This window comes from Hyposmocoma kahamanoa, unplaced genomic scaffold, assembly GCF_003589595.1.
Source record: "Hyposmocoma kahamanoa isolate Upper Pololo Valley unplaced genomic scaffold, ASM358959v1 296, whole genome shotgun sequence".
Taxonomy (NCBI): Eukaryota; Metazoa; Arthropoda; class Insecta; order Lepidoptera; family Cosmopterigidae; genus Hyposmocoma; species Hyposmocoma kahamanoa.
In genome coordinates this window covers 4,170,725-4,192,976 of record NW_020653780.1, presented here as the reverse complement: position 1 = coordinate 4,192,976, position 22,252 = coordinate 4,170,725, and the positions used below count along the sequence as shown (strand labels likewise).

At 35.1% G+C, this 22,252-nt stretch overlaps 1 protein-coding gene across 7 annotated transcripts in view; it reads left to right on the top strand.

The window, feature by feature from the left end:
• LOC113229287 overlaps positions 1 to 22,252 on the top strand; it is an 83,476-nt gene that overhangs the window by 44,153 nt on the left and 17,071 nt on the right. For 5 of the 7 annotated variants that reach the window (XM_026462833.1, XM_026462836.1, XM_026462838.1 and 2 more), the window contains exons 3-5: positions 12,133 to 12,292; positions 12,661 to 12,907; positions 18,758 to 18,850. In XM_026462833.1, the coding sequence (XP_026318618.1) occupies positions 12,133 to 12,292; positions 12,661 to 12,907; positions 18,758 to 18,850 (500 nt within the window). The remainder of the gene's footprint in view (positions 1 to 12,132; positions 12,293 to 12,660; positions 12,908 to 18,757; positions 18,851 to 22,252) is intronic. The other 2 variants (XM_026462834.1, XM_026462839.1) reach the window with 2 other exon arrangements.

The following is a 22,252-nucleotide window of genomic DNA, read 5'->3' as shown; positions in this document are numbered from 1 at the left end:
AAGTTGGTCCGCAAATTCCTGAGAGGATAAAACATCAGGGATCATTGTAGAGTTGTCGCGCCGTACGGCGTACGCCTGGCGCCGGTGTTCGCGAGTCAAGGACGACAACGTCCGCGGTGCTGTATTGTTTTGCAAAGTATTGTCACATACTCGGTAGCTATTCAGACTGACTCAGATCTAGTTTAAAGACCGGCTGAAATGTAACCTCTTACACCAGCACTAGTCTACTAGTTTAACTTGGCAACATTTATCGCTTGTCTGTTAATTATCAAAGGTTTTAGTCCATTTGTATATATTAGTAAATACGTCTCGAGAGACATGCGAGTTTTAGATTTTAATTATACACATTTTAACGTGACACCGTAGTAATATTAAGTACTGACTTGAGGTACATGTTTGAATTGAAAAGTTTTTTGTGGATCGTTAAAAGTAAACCAACTAATTTTGTGTCCCAGCCTAATGAAGCGCTTCTGCCATCTATCTCACTAATGATGAACGTCGCAAAACATTGTAAGATGCCAAGACCAAATTTCCAGTAGGTATACAAAATGAAACATTAATCGGTTTGTATAATTTATGTCTAGTATTATCCGGTAAATATTTATCAAAAATGAAACGGACCTATGACGGAATATGATGAAAATTTGATTTAAAAAGAGATTGAGGTAGATATTACGAAAATTTGCCTGTTGCATTTCATCCCATATCTCTATTGCATTTCATCACGTAATAAAGATATACAGTAACTTGATTTTATTAGTATTGTGTTTCGTGAATAATTTTATTCGAAATACCATCTCTCTCTCGCATTTTAACATTGACAGAATTTGTTTTATAACACATAAATATTATGAGTTCTTTTAATTAATTTCACGTATTTTTAAGAGCCATATATTTTCATACTATTGTTTTTGGTGGGAATAAAATTTCTGTCGAATACAAAGACTAATTAATTAATTTCAGACATTTTAAGTATTTCTTGGATATTGGTGTTAATGGCTTTTGTCTCTTTCTTAAATTTAACAATGTTTGCGTTGGTTAATATAAAACTATTCTGAGAAAGAATATATAAGTTTCGCCCAATTTCCAGCGAGAATAAGTATTCATAAGCCTAAAATAGTCCAAAGTTAAATTGACTACACGCACGAAACCTCATTATCATAAAGAATAACTACCCAACAACATTTAAATCGAAATAACATATGTACGGATAAATACATTTAAACAAATGCGTATTGTCACTGCTTTAAATGACTTTTAATGCTTGCAGTGCAAACGCATTGTAAACCCTAATGTGTGTACAGTGTTTTCTAAAGTTTTCAACTCTGATCAAATATTAATGGAACAATTCTCAGCGAATTTTGCTAAAAATATTATGTCAAACTGCTTGGAACAATAAATAATGTAATAGAAGAAGACCTATCTCATGTCAACCATCAGGCCGACAAATCATAATAGAAGGCGAGCGTCTAAATGCACCATTGCAATTGATCGCACCAATAAACACTACAGTTATATTCTCACTAACCGTTTAGGAATCACTGGGTATAATTGTATTCAGTCGAAGGTGGGGCTAGCATTAGCCCGTGTACTTGATGCGGCCGTCGTGGCATTCGATTTCCCTAATGCAAAACAAGTAGATGCATCAGATTGTTTTAATTTCAGACGTTTTTAATAAAAAGGTATTTTAAACATGGATACCCTAGACCATATTTCTATTTTTTTAAACCCCTTAAAAGTATTATTAAAAATGACGACAAACATGTCTTAAAAAATTTACTAATTCTTCACCAGTTCTGGTGGAATATGTAATTGGTATTAAGGAATGCAACTAACTTTAATTTTCCGATATGGTAGAGTATAACAAAGTATAGCAACGTTTTTAATTAATTAAAAGTACATTATTGCTACCAGATTGTTTTGTAATTCAACTGACTGCGTCATATCCACGGTGTCATGACAGTGTAAATTTTGACTTGTGCACTTCGTGGCGCAAAACAATAGTAAACGTCTCATGCATTAATGCATTAAACACAATGAAAGTACCGGTAACAAAGGAAAGTTTCCCAATTTCTATTTTGTAACCAACAAAAGGTCAGAATTCATTCATCGTTTATGTAGGCGCAAGTTACGAGGAATTGAGTTCTTTTTACAACTAAGTGTTGTAGTGTAGGGCCTCAGAGTCAGAAGTAATGCTTGACTATTATTGGTAGTACAATTTAGATCCTTCCCACTCATAAGGTCAACTCGATTTCGGTCTTGCTGTAGTTACTAGCAAGATTATAGCAATTAGTAGGTATATTTTCGTATAATTGTTTGGAACAACAGCCATGAATTCTGTTTATTTTACCCTATTCGACTAAGAAATACGTTTCATTAAACGATGCTTATTCGGGTTCATATATTTCAAAACAAACAATGGTTTTCGTTAGTAATTTATTGCAGTGGAATTATTGTTTTTGTACTGAATGGGCGTTGAGCACAGCTGTTTGCAATCATACCCGAGGTCATGAAATTTTAATTACATTGTTGAGACCGTGAACTGAATCAACTGAAAAGCTGTATGTGTGAAGGCCCAAAGCAGTAGCGAGGGTTTAATAGCGAGACCGCCTATTTAGGTCAAACACAATTGTACAATTTCTTCATCGCAGACTATGGAATTGACGACTATAGACTAAGAAATGAACCAACAGATACTTTGTACCTACAAAGAAGTCAAAACCTATTCAATTCGCAGTTTCGAAAAGGAAGTTGACTATTTGTCGACGACTGAATTGCCGCCTGGATCCGTCTCGTCATCACATTGATGTAAATGGCCCTGAGATTGTACCAGTCACCGCATCAAACAGTACGTACAACAATGGACTCTATAGCAAACTTATTAAAGTGCAGCGACGACTTTTGTGAAGAATGTTCTAAAGAGGGCCATATGATTAGTCAGTTACTTACAATCAATGTGTTATTGAAGGTGTCGATGCCCACCCACCTATTTCTTGTACAAGCCACTTCTTAGTTTTTGTTTTGAATTTTGATCTGGTTATTCGATCGGCATAATATCAACAACTGTCGTGTTTATATTGTCATGGACGTCTACTTTTTGCCTGTTATAGCAGCCAATAAGTCCAATTATTTAATATGTAGCATTAAAATGACATTTTGGTGTAGAAATTGCTCGAAGAGGATTTTTGAATCTTATTTTGGTCCAAATAAAAGAGAGTATAAGTAACGGATAAAGAGAATTTCTTTATATTTTGTTTATTTGTAGTTTCTTAATAGGACGGTCCTCTGATCGCGCTCTATGCAATCGATAAAGGATCATATTTTGTCGTCGTTTGTTAGTTTCTCATAAATTAAATTATTTTCAAATTTACATGAGCATAAACGTTGTAAAATTCTAGGCACGAAGGCCTAACGTCACGTCATTTTTTCAAGACGTTTCACAGACTAGGGTCAAAATTAGTGAATTCTGTATTGAAATTTAAACTGTTTTGTCCTGTCATTCGTGACTATTGGACCTGTAAAGAGCTCGAAACAATGGTTTGTGTGAAAAAATAATATAGGTATTTGCATTTTATTTTCGGAAAGAATTAGTTTCAATTTCATTGTGTCGCAATCCCGAAAACCTAATATTTTATATATTTAAAAGTTATATCTACATATAGGAAATGAAACTATTTTTCCGGATTTAAATCGCGTATATTTGTTTTTTCAAACAAACCGACGTTTCGGGCCCTTTACAGGTCCCATGGTCACGGTTGACTGAGGTGGCACAGTCTTCAACCAGTTATGTCCAATATTAATGCAAACCACCCTATTTTTTCACTATAGTTACAATAGTTATTAATTACAGATATTACCATGGTGGAAACCTACACATTCAATGAAGTTTGACAAACCCCAGGTCCTTGCAAAAGAAGTCCGTTATCTACCCAGGATGCTGCGAGAGGCCATTGAAATTAAAAGACATCCTAATTTCAACAGGGAAGATGGTTTCTCCGTACCACCAGTTTGGGATCCAGTATTTCCTCTAATGAAAAATCCCAAACAGACATAAGACTGCAGTACTAATTAATATGTTTTAGTTTATTCTAATTTCTATTAATAATTAATAATAAATTAAACTTAATAAATATTCATTGAATAAAATAATTTGTAAAACTTAATGTACCGTAAATTGGAATGTTTTCTTTGTAAAATTAAAAATAAGGTATTTAATTGATAACTATTGTAACTATAGCGAAAAAATAACCCTATTTTTTTTAGTTTGCATTAATATTAGACATAACTGGTTGAAGACTGTACCACCTCAGTCAACCGTGACCATGGGACCTGTAAAGGGCCCGAAACGTCGGTTTGTTTGAAAAAACAAATTACGCGATTTAAATCCGGAAAAATAGTTTCATTTTCTATGTGTAACAATCGCGAAAACCTAAGAACTCGATATATATCTACATATTCACCATAAACTACGACATGAATCTTCTTTTTGTTTTTAAATGCCAGTGCATGGCATTTGATCCATTTTCGTCGGTCCATCTCACAGTTTTCTTGATCTTACGTTTGTGTAGGAAGACTACATATATTTACTACACATGCTGCATAGATAAGAAATTACTTACAAGCTTCGTCGGAGGTAATGTGAGTGGGTAGCCGACTTCCCAGGCTTATTAGATAGGATAGATGCCAACGTCTTAAAACTTGTTATGATCTTGCTTTTATCTTGATAACAAAATAATGAATGTGCTGCTGCTAGTTCTACGTGTTCTTAGTTAATCAATATTTTATATAAACTTTTTATCAAATCACGTACGTAAGTCTAATTGTTGGTTACGTATGAGCTTACAACATGTCTATGTAATGTCCACTTGCACTAACTTAAACCAATGCTTGCAATGGTTTAAATAACACTCGTAACACTTATGTTAAGAATGTCTTATCAATTTAATCATTCTTTTAAGACATAATTAAGTTTAGTGCAAATGGACATTTGTGTTTGCATTGGTTATAAAATTAAAGAACGTCCAGCATCTTAGCAAGGAGTTCTATTTATTACAGTATTTGAAATTTTCCGGCTTCTATTTATGGCTTGCTAAGTCTCGACTTGAAATTGTCCGGCGCCTTTGCGTGTATTTTTATTACCGTCTGTTGACTTTTGCACTTCGTTTTTCTCCTGACTCACTAACCAGCGGTTAAACTTCTCACTGCTGTATTTATGGAACTGATTTGTTTTTTATTTTCGTACCTACGGATTACGATTGGCCGTAAATTGACATCTCATCCATAAACCACATTGCTGTAAATTATAATTTTTAAGATCCTCTCGAACCAATCCTGTTCGGGCATTATGGGTTAATTCTCTCATCAGGGTGGCCATAAGCTATTAAGACCCAAAGGGCAGGTGTCATCCTAAACAAATTTAATCTAAAAAGGTTTCATGACGTATTATGCGGTCTCATAATGTTCGATCCAATTGAATGCTTACATTCCTATTTTGATCCTAAAAACATTTATTGGTGTCATTTTATGCTTCGAAAGTTCATTGTTGCTTATTTAAGAATTTCCGTTTACTAGCGTTCTTTATCGTATTATGGTAACATGATTCAACAATGTCCCATTTGTAAACACGCTCATTGCTATCCAGTTCTAAGTATAAACTGGTGTATTCAGCATATTGTCGGTTCTTAGAAGGTCCCGGCTAGCCCCGCCAGCATTTCACTGTCTCGCCGTGTGGTCCTTACCTCCAGTTCCTTATAAGGGTAGCCCAGCCCTCGGGTGAAAGGTTGCTTTACCATTTCTGTTTACGTTACCATTCTCACGATTGTTTGCTCGTTGGCCATAGGATTCTATTTGTAAGGACATAAGTGAGCTACGTTTGCCAGCTGTACAATTATCTATTACGTTTTCTATGACTATCGCTTATAAATCTCTGCTTGTAAAGGTTGCCTTGTTGCACTGCTTACATTGTAAGAACCGATTTCATCTCCTAGGTATCAATTTAATTCTTAGAAGACCTTTCACGTTTGCAGTTCCTCTACCTTATCAGGTGTAATGTTATGTACGTACAACTATGAGAGTGGCAGTTCTTCATATTGCCCGTGAAAACAGCTAGCTTTTATGTGTCGTGAGCTACAAAGTTAAATGAAATCTCCAACTGTTATGATTTATTTTTTACCACTCAATGTAATGTCTTATAAACATGTAAAAGTATTAACTCATTGTTTATACGTAACACTACCGTTGTAACTTATTAAATAGAATTATATTTAAAAAATGAATTGAAACATCTAACTCAGGAGTATTACAGCGACTTGAATTACTTAATAGACTCAATTCAAGTCTGAACAATGATAGCCTCAGCTATGAAACGTAATCATTTGGCATTTTCGTTGTGATTTTCGTTCTATTGCTTCTGCAGTTGGGTGATGAAACTATAAAGCTAATTATTGTGGTAGAGGCTTATCGACCTCCATCCGCCACTCATGGCCAATTCAGAGCCAATCTCACGGGCACGTTTTACTCCGAGCTCTTGCAAAAACTTTCTGCTATGTCTAAATTGACAATTCCAAAAAAACTTAATTACTAAAACAAATTAGAAGGTAATTGCTTAGTGAAGAAATAAATATTTAAATACATTTTATAGTGCTATATAAACACAACTTTTTAAAGGAAGTCTTGTCATAAAATAAAGCAGAATGTAGTAATTTTTGTATAAATAAATTATGAAGTTGTGACTTCTTAAAGAAACATCCGTAAATTAGTAAAAGGATTATCTCTGTTAGTGCCGTCGACTTAATTCCTTTTGAAAAATGACACTTCCACCAAAGCGAAGTAAAATAGAGCGCATAACACGAATAACAGCGCCGCAAATAGACTTTAATAAAAACACATGAACACGGTTAAAAAACTAGTCCTATTTAGAATGCTGTTGCTCTACATTATCTAATAAAATAAGTCCAGATAATAAAGCGTCATGGCTCAGCCTGTTTGTTGGCACGATGCCATTGATTGTGTTGCGTGAGGCATTATTAAAACAACAACGGCTTCAATATATTAGATGGCGTTCTCTCAAATCCTCAACATTCGGAAGCCTTTTAAACTTTAAACTAACAGTGCCGTTAAATCAATTATTTATCCAGTCCAATGAAATTTAAGATTAGTGCAATTTTTATTTACTTATACATTTCATAAATGGTAACACGTTGTTTGATATTGTTTTAACGATTATTAAATAGAGAGTGTGCCACAAGTCTCAGGCGAACTTTAAAAACAATATGTTTAAGTCGCTACGGTTTTCAATAAGGTTTCGTGAAATTAATAACGTTATGCTAACATCCTGCAAACAAATAGGTGTGCTATCCTTGACATGTATGTCGTACTGCAAAGGCTATGCAATTCGCTGTTATCTGATTTGTGTGTACGATTTCTTCATTTTTCCAGGGCCCGTAACTTGACGATTGATATAAATTGTTACAACCCGACTTTAAAATTCAGACAAATATCACAAAAATTAGTTCATTGTTTTACCGTTTTCAGTTTAATTTTCGTATAGACTTTACTTGGAGACGACACAACAAAAGCTGTACTTATATGATTTTTTTTTTTTAATATTATTATAGATTTCGTTTAAATCGCCCTAAATTGTTTGTCATGTCCTGAATTGTTTCCTGGTGGCGAAGAATGTTACTTAAAACCCCGTTGCAGTACAGCGGGATGGCATCTCATCCATAAATTGAAGGAATGGGCTAATGCATGTCCGCCCACTGTAAGCATCCGCCTCGGGTCTCTGGAACGTGCTACGTAATCTTTTGGAATCAGATTATTACTTTGGTCTTCAACGACTTTGTCGTACGCTGTGCAACGTCTTTTTTTTCATGATTCTACTACACGCTAAGACACGCTTGAACATTTTTGGGCAATGTAAACCGACAAGCATAAAGACAATTCACCTGATGGTATAGCATCTTCCACCATTGACAGATAATTTGCGATACTAAGAATATCCTTAACAATTGCAGTGTCCTCAGAGCTTTAAATCACAAAGATCTGAGAGGCGCTGCGCCTGTCACCCTGAGACATAAGTTGACATACCTGTAATTTCACCAACACCCTTACCCTTCAAAATCGGAACACAGTAATGTCTTGATCTATCATATTTAAAATAAATGTTGTAAATGATAAATGCATATGCAAATATTTATTTACAAAGAACAACCCCCATACTTCCTTACTCATTCTTCTTAAGGAGTAGTAGAGTTGAAATCGGTTCAAGTGTAATTTACTTACCAATGAAATAAAGATTATTTAGGTTTGAGTTTAATATTGCAAATGTTTTGCTGGCCGTGTGACGTTACATCTTATGTGTGTTATTGCATTTGGTTCTCTCGACTTAAACTCTAGTCTAATATATGCTAGTGTAGCAAACGTCACATGTTTCAGGAATATCTGCATATGAATGGTCAATACAAATTCTTGGAATAGCCGATCGTAACATTCGTGGCTCTCGTGAGACCCTTTGTAATTTTTATGTCATTTGTATGGAAATTTCGATTCTTAAGTTAGCTTGACATTATTATTGTTACTCGTATCCTGTAAAACTGGATCATAATTTAACTTTCAAGTGATAAACCGTGACGGTTTATTTTAGACTTTATTGGTACAAAATTTGAACTCGATTGTTATGAAATACTGTCATTGACTGATATTCATTGTCTTCACTTCATATTCACATCTTCCTTATTTTCTCATCTTGTTATGAAATACATTCACAATATATTTTATAATCAATTGAATCAGGATCATATTGTAATATCAATTGTATTCGTATTATAAACACAATAAAGTCGTATTATAAAAACAATTAATATTTTTTGCTTATGTTAAGTTATGGTCACCATAAAACTTTGGTAAAATTACGGGCACATAGGACTTGTTAACTTATATCTCAGGGTGATGGGCGCAGTGGCAGTGCCCCTTTGATCTTTGCGATTTAAAGCTCTGAGTGAGATTGCAACTATTATGGACAGGCGTATCACCAGACGTGCGATTTGTTCATTCCGTCACTTGATATTAACAAAAAGAAATTAAAGGACTATAATTTGACGAAAAACATATCTTGGGCCTGAAAAGTTAAAAGTACGTTCAAAGTTTATTCATTTGCCAAAAACAATGTTTTTATTTGATACAAAACCCAACTCCCAAACTACAATGAAACAGCTAATTAAAACTATTTCTAGAAATCATGATTCACCGCACCACTAACCAAAGTCGATGTTGTATGACTTATGATTTCGAGTCTCATTAAAACCATACCTTGTATCAATAAAAACGTTAGACAATCAGCCATCGCGCAGCGTAGCTTCGCGCATACGCGTACACCGCGGATGAATCAGCTTTGCGTCATGGACATGGACAGGCGAGGCTGTCTAGTTCTTCGCGTTATTGCGGCTGTAAAATATTCAGTCAGATGATCTCAAGAGTACTGTTAGATATAAATATATTTGCATCATACACGCACAACAATATTATTCAATAAAATAAATGAATAAAAAAAAAGACACAGAAATTAAAATTAAAGGTAGGAATAAAAACAACGAAACATCATGAAATTAAATTAAAGTACATAAAAAACAAAACACTAACCTAAGCTAACGGATAATCATCAACAGCTTGTGTGTGCTGCAGCACACCAAAACAGATCGTGCCTCAGTGCCGAATTTGCCTAAAAGCAAGGCATTGGTTTTCCGCCATCACCTTTGGTCATAGCGCGTTGCGGGGTGTCAAGAACAAAAGCATTGCGAAGTTTGTTTAATTTGCTTAATAGTATGTGTTAATATCGGTGTGAAACATTTTTGAGTTTAGTCTATCTTTTACCCTAGTACTCTTCACCGGTACCTTGTCATGAGTTCACAGTATCGACGAATCTCTAGCGAACGCGTAAAATATTCTCATAGATAAATTTTAGTCCTTCATATGTATATCAGCGACTGTACACCGTATTTAAGATTTCATTGTGAATCAATTCTTTTCATAAGGTATAGATCACATGGCGAGCTAACCTAATATTGAACATTTTAAACTTGCTTCGCCTTCTAAATATATTCAACTGACTATATGAGGATTAAAATGAATATTAAGTACAACAAAGGTAATTATCATTCAATACACCACTCTTGGCAGCTATTTTGTTCTTCTTATACGAGTAAACATACCTAATTGTGTAGAATGTAGTGTCGCATCCGATTTTCTTGCCTCTTGGCGAATCAACTTACCATACAAGGCAAGTCACAGTCTCGCCCACGTCATTGTCCTATGGTTCACAATGCAAATGCTACCAACTTATGTGTGTAGCCGGCGGCAGTAGTGCTATTATCGTATCGCAATAGTGCTATTATCGCATCGCAATAGCAGTAGTAGTAGATAATTCATTTTAGCTATGTGTTTTGAGCATAAATATAAGTATTTAATATCATACCATATTTACCATAAGCACAATGAGTTTCTTGTGTAAAGGTATATAAATTTGAAAAATATATATTTTTTAGTATGTGTACATATCGCGTCTCGCATCACTGACTATCTGAACTATTTTTGGTCGTAATAAGTAAGATGATGTACGATCTTACTCAAATTTCAAAAGCAAATATCCACCTTTGCTGCGGGTGGCCGCGGAGTTAGCCGGCTTGGCGCGTTGGTTTGGCGTGGCTGCTGTGGTCTCGGCCGGGATGGGAGACTGAACTTTTTTCCTATACTAATTCGCAAGTTTTTGTTTATCTTCCTCTCTGATATCAAACAGTCCCCACCTTGGGATAGGGGACAACACGAACGACTATTATATTATACTTTAATAAATTGGAGGTAAAAAAACATCAATCTCTAGACTTCGTAGGTCTACCGTTTTATGTACATACCTACATACATATATACAACTCGCCGATGACGATAATGATTTCGAAAGGAGTTATAGTAGTGGGTGGCTATTCGAGGAGAAAAAGAAAAGACGCAATAGATAGGGTGAAAGATGACATGAATATGAAGGTAGTGAACAACGAGAACACGAGTCATAGATATTATAGAAGAAAATGTACTGCGCCAACTTCATGTAACAGAATAATAAAACTATAATGATTGACAATGGGACCCTGTAAATGGTATGTATGAAAAAACAAGTATACGCGTTCTAAATCCGAAAAAATTGTTTCATTTCCTATGTGTAAAAATCGCGAAAACCTAAGAATTCGAAATTTACATAAATGTCTGCAAAATTGAAAGACTACGTTCATATCCAATGTTTAAATGAACATTTACACATTATGCATAAATATATTTTTTTGAAACTCTACGGAAAAATACTCATTTTTGGGTTTTTATTATATGTAGGTTAACCATGAAATGTTTTTGAAGTCAAATCTTTAAAAAAAAAAACGTTTTGAAGTCGCTCCTGTGACAAATTTTGTTTCCAATTTTATCCACTTATTTCCACTACGTTGGTTAATGCAACTATTATATAGCTAATATCATGTTTTAAACTGTAGTATTTATATTGGCATTAGTGTAACTCAGTGGCTATATTGGAAGTCTACTTTAGTAAAAGCTCCATATAGTTTATTAAAGCGCTTTTATAAGCTATCTAGGACTAGTTTAATCGAGACTTTAATGATTCATTGTTTCCAAATAACCATTGAATCTTTGTCATCTTTTTCTAAACCGATGGGACTTATTGTAATAATTATAATATTATTGTAATGTGAATTTTTTGTTACCTGCAATTTACTAAAGTTACTGGATGAGTAGTCACTGTGTAGATAGTATTATTAAATCTCTGCAATTATTTCTGTGTTATAAGATTTTAAGTAAAGTTTAGAAATTGATCATTTACTTCGTTTTTATAAAAAATACTGCTATAACCTCTAATAAACACTTATATAAAACGATAAAAATTTTGACGGCAAAATTCCTTATCGATCTAACTTTCTATTTTGTTAAGCTGTCTTTCTTTAACGACAATTTAAATGATAAGGTGTTGCGCCGAAGCCAATCAGGGCACAGTGTATTCCAATAAGACGTACGTATGTACTTACATACACATTATACAGAAAGGGTTTAAGTTAACACGATCTATTTTGCAATTTCCAGGGCCACCGCCCCGGCTGGGGCTCAAGGCGGCGAGCCCCGGCGCCGGCGCCGAGGAAGACTGCAATAGCAACACCAGTCTCGCCGGCAGCCAGCACTCCGCTCACGATGACCTCGACGCACATTGCGACAACTCCGGCTACCTATGGTTCCTAGACTACAAGTTAGTATTAGAACCTTCATTGCTCGCTCAGCCATTAAGAGGGATCTTCAACGAACAAAATTAAAACATATTTTAAATAAGCTCACCTAGCAACAAACTCACACAAAAATTGCGCTAGTATAAGCGGTAGTGCGTTAAAAATTAGTGCTTAGCACAGGCACAGATCTATCATCGGAACAAACGTTACGATATGTGGCAAATGTACCCTTAACCAAATTACTAGCTACTAGCAACAATAAATTTTACATACACTCATAAACATATATGTTAAAAATATAAACACATGTAAATTATAAGGCTCATAAATTCACAAACGCGTTTACCAGATAGATCATGACTCAAAAATGATGTTTTTATCTATATTCCAGTCCGATCTTCCGAGACGGCTCCTGCCACCATACGTCAGTCCTATCATCTGTGTCGGCTTCGTATAAGGGAATAAGCGACTTGGCTTCGAGATTCGAGTTCACGTCGCGCTACAACGATCTGGCGAGAGACCTGGACGCCAACTTGGCCGAAGCCGACATGGAAAGTTTTAAGACCGAGGATATACATGCGCTGCTCATGACCGCCAACTTGCCGCACGACACTATCATTGATGACAGAACGCACGATGTGAGTAACTAAGAAAAGTGGTGACCAATTATGATGTAGTTATTAAGAGGTAGGTATGGACCACTAGGCAGTGCCCGGTTATGTGTTTGAGAGAGGCACTATTGTAGATATTCGTAAATTCACTTTTGTGATTTTAACAAGAGTTTACAGTGACAATTCTTGGTAGCGACCGCGTAAAAGCAGTAGCAGTAGAGTCCTTATGTTATGTGTTCCTCCAGGGAAGTACTGCTGCCGTACATATTTCTGTCGCCAAGCAGTAATTCGGTTTTGAGGGGTAAAGGTGTAACTACAGGTACATAGGACTTGTCAGCAGGCATTGCTTCTTAGATCTTTGCGATAAAAGCACTGCAACTGTTATGGGTTGGCGTGTCGTTTACCACCAACACGACTTATCGGCAACTGATATCATAAATAATCTCAATACAGAGTACTAAAAAACCCGACTAGTTTGCCACCCTTAGAGGTAGAACATTTTCTTCAAATTAAATGGGACCAATACCACTACTGAGGTACCCCTCTTTCCAACAAAAACAGAATCATATAAATCGGTTCAGAATGCCGTAGTTATCGCGTAACAAACATACAGTCCACAAGAGGTAACATTTCGCACACAAATATTTGACACGGTTGCAACAGACTACGTACTTATTTATTTGTCTAAGCTACGCAATACGTCAGATGTATTAATGTGTCACACAATCACACTAAATACTTGTTCATAAACTACGCTTCCACATTTATATGGCGAACGGCTATGAAGTGGAACTCCCTGCCTGCAGACTTATTCATTGAACGTTATTACTTGGGCCTTTTCAAGGCGAGAGTGTATAGGCAATATTTAGATGTGCATGCCCATCGCCAACCTGCTCCTCCTCGTGAGATGGAGGTCAAATGCGCACTTGTATTTTATATAATCTCAGTACAGAGTACTGAAAAAAACGACCTCAAAAGTACGTGGAATTACATCCATTTGCCTAGTTTTATTGAAATCGCTTACCGGAAAGTGCGCAAACCCGGATTCATCAGGAGATGATAAAAATGGGACACAGGAAATAATAAAAATCGGTTCTCACTTCTCAAAGTATAATATTGAGAGAAAAACGCCTTGAGCTAGAGAATAGCAAAAATAACCATTAAAATAATTGCTCCTTATAATAAAATTTAGACGCTATTTATTTTATATGGGACCACTATGGAGGTACCCTCTTTCCAACAAAAAAAGAATTATGAAAATGGTTTCACAAATACCGGAGTCATCGCGTAACAACAATACAAAAAAACAGAGTCGAATTGAGAACCTCCCCTTTTTTAAAGTCGGAAAAAAAAGGAAAAAGGTATTCCATGATGACTACCAGTGTTACTACGAACGGGAACGTCCTCATCTAAGACGACTGCTTGAAGTTGATAACGACTTCACGTATTAACAGCATGCAGTCGATCTCGGCTGCATGAAATCGGTTTCGACTGCATGTGGTCAATGGGTGAAATAGTTATCAACTTCATGCAGTCGAGGTCTCGGCTGTATGAAGTTGCTTACGACTTCACGCATGAACTGCAAACATGCAGTAAATCTGTTAGCAGCCTAAATTCTAATTGGCACTTTTACTTTCCATACATTCGTTTGAAACATATCATATTAGTGAAAATATGTGACACACACAGCCGTATGCAACATACGAAGTTCTAGTCCGAAACATGACCGCTTTGCGCAAGGATAATTACGGTTGGTTGCCTCGCGATTCGGTTGTTCAATGCAACCAACTTAAGATTGTTACAATGTCTTTGCCCACTGACCGTGAAGAGAGAGGTTCTTGTTTCAATAACATTTCTGGGTTTGCTTTTCCGAGATTCTTACATCTGAAAAGTTATTATTTCCGTCTACAACTGCGAATTAAAAAAACTGAAAATTTAGAATTTAACCCGTTCGTACACAGTAACGACGTTTACCGTAATTATATAGGTATCAGAGTATGATAGCACGGGGTTCCCCGTTTCACCATATGACCACCAAAACCAAATACGGGCTTCACTGCGCGATTTCCAAGTGCTTTCTGTTTAGTTGCCTCCTACTGCTTCTCCATAGAGAAGTATCAAATAAGATTCAATGATTTACATTTTATATTCAGTCAATATAAGCACTGTACGCGTTGCACAAGCGCTCTGCATCCGGTCCGTATTCGTTCCGAATCCGGGACTATACAAATCTAGAAAACTCGGACCCATTTCGCATGTCGCTCGTGCACTAAGTCCGATTCGCATCCGATAAATACGAATATCACTTGTACACCTGGAGATAAAATGATCCCTGTGGCATTTCGGACCGTCATTTCTCGGATTGGGAACTGATGTGAATCGATCATAGTGCGCAAGCGCTCTTAGGCATGAAGAAAAGCAGTGACATTTTTGTGTGCTGTCCATGAACGGGTTAAAATGGTTATAAATAAAAATCATGAGTACACAGTAGGTTGAACAAAAGAAGAAACCTTGCAAATGGGTACCTATACCAGTAATGAGTGAATAAACATTAGGTGTAATGACTTTGTAAGAAAAAATCTAACAAAAACTAAGATTTAGTGACTTCTATGCCCAACATCTAAAGTTTATATTGTTATGTACTTAGTTAATTAACGTTACTATAAAAGCAAAGTTATGAACGTTAATGGCAATAATTACACTTCTTTTATTAGTCAGACCGTGGCGGAACGAATAAGACCTCAGTTCAAGGAATCCTACAATAAGGACCTCTCGCAACACATACATAAAAAATGAAACACTTTGCGAAACCACGGCCATAAAAGTATGAAATAAAAATACATCAGCGTTTTGCGTGCGACCGTGCAATCGTACTTGCTATTTCGCGCACAGAATACCTGGGAATTATTATCATTACCTTATACACTTCGTTGTCATACCGTCTTAACGTTCAATGTATTGTTTCGTATCTTGCAAATACATTATAATCTGCTTTTTTTTTTATGAAACATCCTCGTATTTAGAGAATCGTTTTAAAATTCCGCCATTTGGACTTTATTTGATATTTTGTTTAGTAAAATAATCTATTGTTTTTTTTTTTACTTTTATCTTATTAACACTTTTAACATTTTAGTTAGTATACGTTAAAAAATAATATTTTCGGTAAGAGCTCAGTGAAAGACAAGTCATAGGCGATACTATACTATTAAAAAACTTAGTTCTTCTTGCGAACGTTAGGGGCGCTGAACAAGTAGCTCTACACAGTCGAAGCAGTCGAAACCAGTGATGGGCGCTTAAACGAAAAGCACTTTGAAAAGTTTGCTTTTTAATATCAGCATACAAACACGCTTATAATAATTCTAAATAGCAAATGTTGCTCAGTTCAAAACAATTTTACTTTTTACATCGTGTTTCAGTGTCAAGTTCAGCTACATCTACGTTCCCTAAACAAATTAATTCGTTAATGTGAAATGTTACAAATGAAAATAAAACCTGTTTTCTACAAATAAATTAAACGTACGTATCTTGAAATCTTTAGTGGCCTACTCTCGTTTTCCGCTGTCAACACAAAATTCCAAGTTTTTTTTAGCATAAAGTCTTTCTAAACGGTTTGAACGTCTTTGTAAAGGATTTTCTAAGATTCAAACTAAAAAGCGTCATAGGTATAGAACGGTTCATGAGAGTGCTTATTTAAAAAAGTACAACGTTTTAACGTTTAAAATTTATAAGAAGTTTTGTTCATCTCTAGTCGAGACTGACAACACTCGCAGTATACGTAGGTGCAGAATAATCGCCATAGTTGTACATCAGTTCTCTTCGTGGGAGTTTTATGATCTCAGTGGCGATTATGATTTTGTTCATCTGTGCAATGTGTTTCGTTTTACTTTTGCTAAAGACTTAGTTCTGAAATATCATGAAAATACCATTAAAGATTGTAATACACAAGTCTATAAGCCAATAAATAAGGTTAGGCCATGTGTCCTGGGAGATTCATAGTAATATCAGTAGTATGTATTTGCAGTAGAGCTTCTTGTGAAAAAATCTTCCAGGAAAATACTGCCGCCTTACCTATTTCTACCGCCAAGCGGTAATATGAGCATTATTGCGTTCCGGTTTTGATGAGTAAGGGCGCTGGTGAAATTACAGGCACATGGGACTTGTCAACTTATGTCCCACGGTGACGGGCGCAGTGGCAGTGCAACCTCAGATCTTTTGCGATGTAAGCTCTGAGTGGCACTGCAGCTGTTATGGACAGGCGTGTACCAGGTGTACGATTTGTTCGTCCCGTCACTTGATATTACAAAAGAACTAATAATATTTTATTAGGATATACCATGCGCCGTATACCGTACCTAAATATGACTTCCTGAATACTGTGGGGACATTGGTAGTACGTAGTTGTACGATGACAGGCAGCTATACCGGTTATGATGTATCTTGAACAAAAAATAAAAGTATATTGTTCCACTTTGCATCACGTTTATTCGGTAAGAACGGTAGGTCAATGAGTAAGAATTACACTTAACACGTTTTAACACTGTCAAAACATTTCTTTAAATCTTTTTCTAGTACCAAAGTCGAGAAAAACTATCAAGCTTTTACATGCCTCTTAACCACCGGAACTGTACAGTAGGTACCTATTGTATTAAGATTTACAATATGCTAGTGTACTTAGGAATTCGACCTTACTTATAAGGTTTATAAGCGCTGCCATTCACTAATTCGAAAACCAAACAATTTACTGTATTGTAAACGTCGCGTCGTGAGAATTTGGCCGTGAGATTATGAGACCATGTTTTAGCGACGGCTTTTAATTATGATCAAATTTCAAATTGCATTGTGTTAACTGTTTAGAAAATAATAATTTGTTATGTGCAGTTAATATCGATATGGCATTCAATAAAGAACATTATAAACTAAATAAACCTAAAAGGCTACAATATTGTATAGGACAAAAGAAATAGATTTTTTCTACTTAATAACACACACTCAACATAGCCCCGCGCTAGTGAAACCCTGTGTCGTGGGTGCCATGGACACACATAGACAACCATAAATTACACCCAAACTCGCGAGAGAAATAAATGTAGGCCATACAAATATTTCTCCCGGCCCTGGAATCGAACCTGGGACCTCCGCGTGGCAGTCCGGCATGGTAACCGTTCGGCCACGGTGGCAGTTAGACTTTAAACTAAATTTGTTAAAAAAGAGATAGAGTTCCTTGGATCACAGTGTGACGCATGGCGAGACGTGACGACGCCCAAAACCGCTCACTTTACTCGATTTTTCACTGAATCTCGTTATCTTATTTTATTTTATGTACTTATGTATTTTTTGTGTTATTTTATTACTTTATTTTTATTTAACTTTGTCATATTTTATTTATGTGGTGAAATATTTATAGAATTTACTTTGATTTATTCTTCTACGCATTGTTTTATTTTGAAAACAATTCATTTAAATGACACTATTTCACTAGAATCTTTGAAGAACATGAAAGGCAATGCCACAAATCTTACTACTTTACTAATTTTATTTATTTACACCTGTTTAATTTATATATCAGTATGTGTGTTCTTTTTGTTAAGAAATTTTTAAGCAAATGCTTTTAATTAATAAAAATTTCATAATTGAAAAAAAAAGAAAGTAAATGATTGGATAATTTAACGGGAAAATTACAAAATTCTTTTTTTTATTGTAATTGAAGTCGTAATTTTTTTAACTGTTACTGAATATTTTAATTAATAATACCTACAATCGATTCTTAATATTTTACCGATACTTTTTACAATATCTAATACTATGCATTTTGTATGTATATATGTATTTTATTTTCAGTTTTCTTTTGCTAATCGATTTGGGTGGTGGTTATTGCAGAGTAATCCCCATGGCGAGATGTTTGCCAGCATTTCGAGCTCGCTGTTGGAAAAGTTTCGCTTCGACTCTTTCAGTACCGACAATAGCATTCAGGTTCGCCATAAATGTTCGATGTCTCATCTCTATCATCTATTTTTACTTTATCATTTCCACAGTGGGAAAAAGTTACTAAGCTTTTAAGAACTGATTCTATCCATCAAATAACGACTTTTAGTGAAAAGGGAATCGCGAAGTTTGTTGTGAATTGAAAAAAAAAACAAACAATTGAAGTTAAAAGTTCTATAATTTTTGACAGATTCCCCAAAAGTAAAGTACAATAAAAATTATTGAAATTGGTTGATAGAGTCATTATTGGGAAATTAGTAAATTTTAAACCTGTGTTTATCATATAGAGTTCTTAGGTTATTCGCGATTGTTACACATTTATTATCTTTTTTCATCATAAAAATACATAATCATATCACACCAAACTTCTTATAGCACGTTTTGTGTTGTCATCTTTTAGTGTTACATTGTTCTGTTGCATATTACATGTTTTCCACATTTTTTTTACTATTTTCCTACAAAAATCTACAGAGGTAACGCCATCTAGTCCGTAGCAAGGTGAACTCTAAGCATTTCTCAAGATTTACATAGATGTCGTTAGTAATATCCGTTTATTCATTTAAATTAGATTCTTTTGAAGAGTAATAATTATCCTTCTATTTAAGCATAAAAATATAGACGTGACAGTAATAATGACATTCAATTTATAGTTTTGCATTTTTATGTCCAAATTTAATATTAGTAGTAGTGTTTTAATACTTATATTTTATCTTTATAAATGTGTATACCTCAATATTTTCTTGAATCAGAGCACCAGAGTATATAAACAACTTTTACTTATGTTTTAGCATATCTACGTAATTTGTATGTTTTCTTTATTGTTAGTACCTATGTGTTACCTTATTATTATCAAAATTGCAAAGAAAACATCGCAATGAAATTTTGTTGTTCGTTGGGAGCGGTCGCAATTGCTTTGATAATTCAATTAGAGCGTTACAAAAATAATTGAACTCGTCACGCTTCTTCAACTGTCCGTTGCGTCCCGGGAGGACTCACACATAGTCGCTATATTAGAAACTAGCCACGGGCACCAGGCCAGCATTCATAATAAAGCAATAGTCTTCCTGTTCAACTGTAAAGAGAACGTTGGTCCCTCGGGAAGTGAAGATACAGCACCAAAATAATTTTGCAGATCGAAAAACTTGATAGTAGAGTTCTGGCAAACAACTTTATCATATTAGTTCGATGATAGAGCTACTTTGGGCCGCAAAATTAAGATGTTCCCTGAGTACAGTCACTGCAGTGGGGATAAAATAAAACGTTCATGTGTGCGTACCATTACATACAACGCTTCGTCAATCTCTATACACATATTCCCGCAGTTATACGGTCATACATTCGTCCCTCCTCGAGGACTATGAGGGCCGCGTGAATGTATGGGTGAGCTATATTTAATTGACTCAGTATGGGCGGTCGCACATACGGGCGTCATGTGTGAGTTGCCAATGAAGTCTATCCTGTAGGACAGCGGTTCTCAAATACTATGTTTCAGATACCGGACAATAACAGTTTATATCTTTTTTACCAGTAAACTGTTAAGATAATCATTATTCAGTTAATACGATCTTCCAAAAAGCGAACGGCAAAGTAATGATGAAACTTTAATAAGGAATGAAACTATTTTTTCGGATTTAAATCGCGTATATTTGTTTTTTCAAACAAACCGACGTTTCGGGCCCTTTACAGGTCCCATGGTCACGGTTGACTGAAAATTTAATAACTTTTCAAATTTTTTTAAATTACATAGAACGCTATTTCTACAAAATCCGTTTGGCTTCGTCGTCTTTTCGCCATTATTTTAACATATTTTGTCTTTGTTTGATAAACGTATGAAGATTGTTGACTGATTACCTCACTTTCGGGGTAATTAATTTCCTTGCCCTTAATAAGTGCTCTCAATTTTAATGAAGAAGTAAAATTAAATTAAATTCTTAAAAATAACATTATCGTTACTAAACTCTCTAGGGTTCTTACAAATTATTGCACGAAATGCAACCTTGAGCACATTACAAAACAGCACGCGTTAATTAGACCCTAAGTACACTAATTAATGTATTTCTTGCCCTAAGTAAACTCAACCTTTTAACACCCTCACGCTTTTGACTTCTTTGAAGCTATGTAGTTACGAAGCAACTGGCAGTGCGTTCACACGTAAACGTAACGTACGATTTGTAAGTTACGTTACAGTGCTTGTGCACCATAGATTGAGAATCATACGCAGTGTCTAATATTAAAATTAATATCCCCGCTGCCTCAGTCGCGCTCAGGTCTCTCAGGAGTGTCGTACATTTTTTTTTGTGATCGCAATGTTTTCAATCACAAGTTTCTTTTCCAATAAAATTCTTTCCAACTCTAAGGACCTCATATATAACTGTGTATGCGTAAGATAAGATATAACTGGACTGTTCAAGTTTATTAAAGTGTGTGATAGTGGACTATACATTAATAGGGTTATATAGTGGTGCTGTATGGTTTAGTGCTGCGTTGACTGTAGTCTACAGTGGAATTAAAAATGGGTGTGACGGAGTACGATTGGGATTCCTATAATGGATATTATTCTGTGAGTCAACGTATTTTTTTAATTTCTTTTCTAATCTCTTTATGTACACATTATTATTTTAACATTAGTAGAGAAATGTAATTACTTTTTGACCATTTCTGTAAGGTTACAGAAAAGTCTGCCTTTTTTTTAGATAAATACTATGTATACTTATTATTATTATTAATTATACCTACGTAATAGTTTGTTTTCTTTAATTCGTTTACTGTTTATCAGTAATAATGTCCCATAAATCAATGGTACAACAAAACATTGGCTAATCACGTGTTCAATTTGTTAATTACGTTTAGTTTTCCATTCTACCCTCATTACATATTTTTACTGTATTTAGTAAGTATTCAAAGTACAATAAACGTCAATAAAATGTATGACTATTTGCTGTGATTAGTTTGTATGAGTTGTGACCTCATTCAGGCAGGAAAAAGGAATTTAAATGATAACGTGCCGCTGCCGCCGCCGCCGCCGCCATGTTGTTTCTGTACATAAAGTGCTTTACATCCCGGAGTATCCAACTTCGAAATCAAGAATGTGTTTTATGAGTTTTGCAGTTCTAATTCATATAGTTCTTGGAGTTGAAACTTTTTAAAGTAATTTTGTATTATTGAGTTCTTAGATTTTCGCGATTATTAAACACTGGAAATGTAACTATTGTTTCGGATCTAAAATTAATTTAAAATAGTTTTCTTCAAACAAACCAACGTTCGGGCTCTTTACTGGACCCCAAGGCTGCAAATTTTTTTAAACAACTTTTTTATTAATTAAATTTTTATTGAATTGATATTCAATTATTTTTTGTGAAATTACTCCACTAGTTTGTTATAATTATTAAT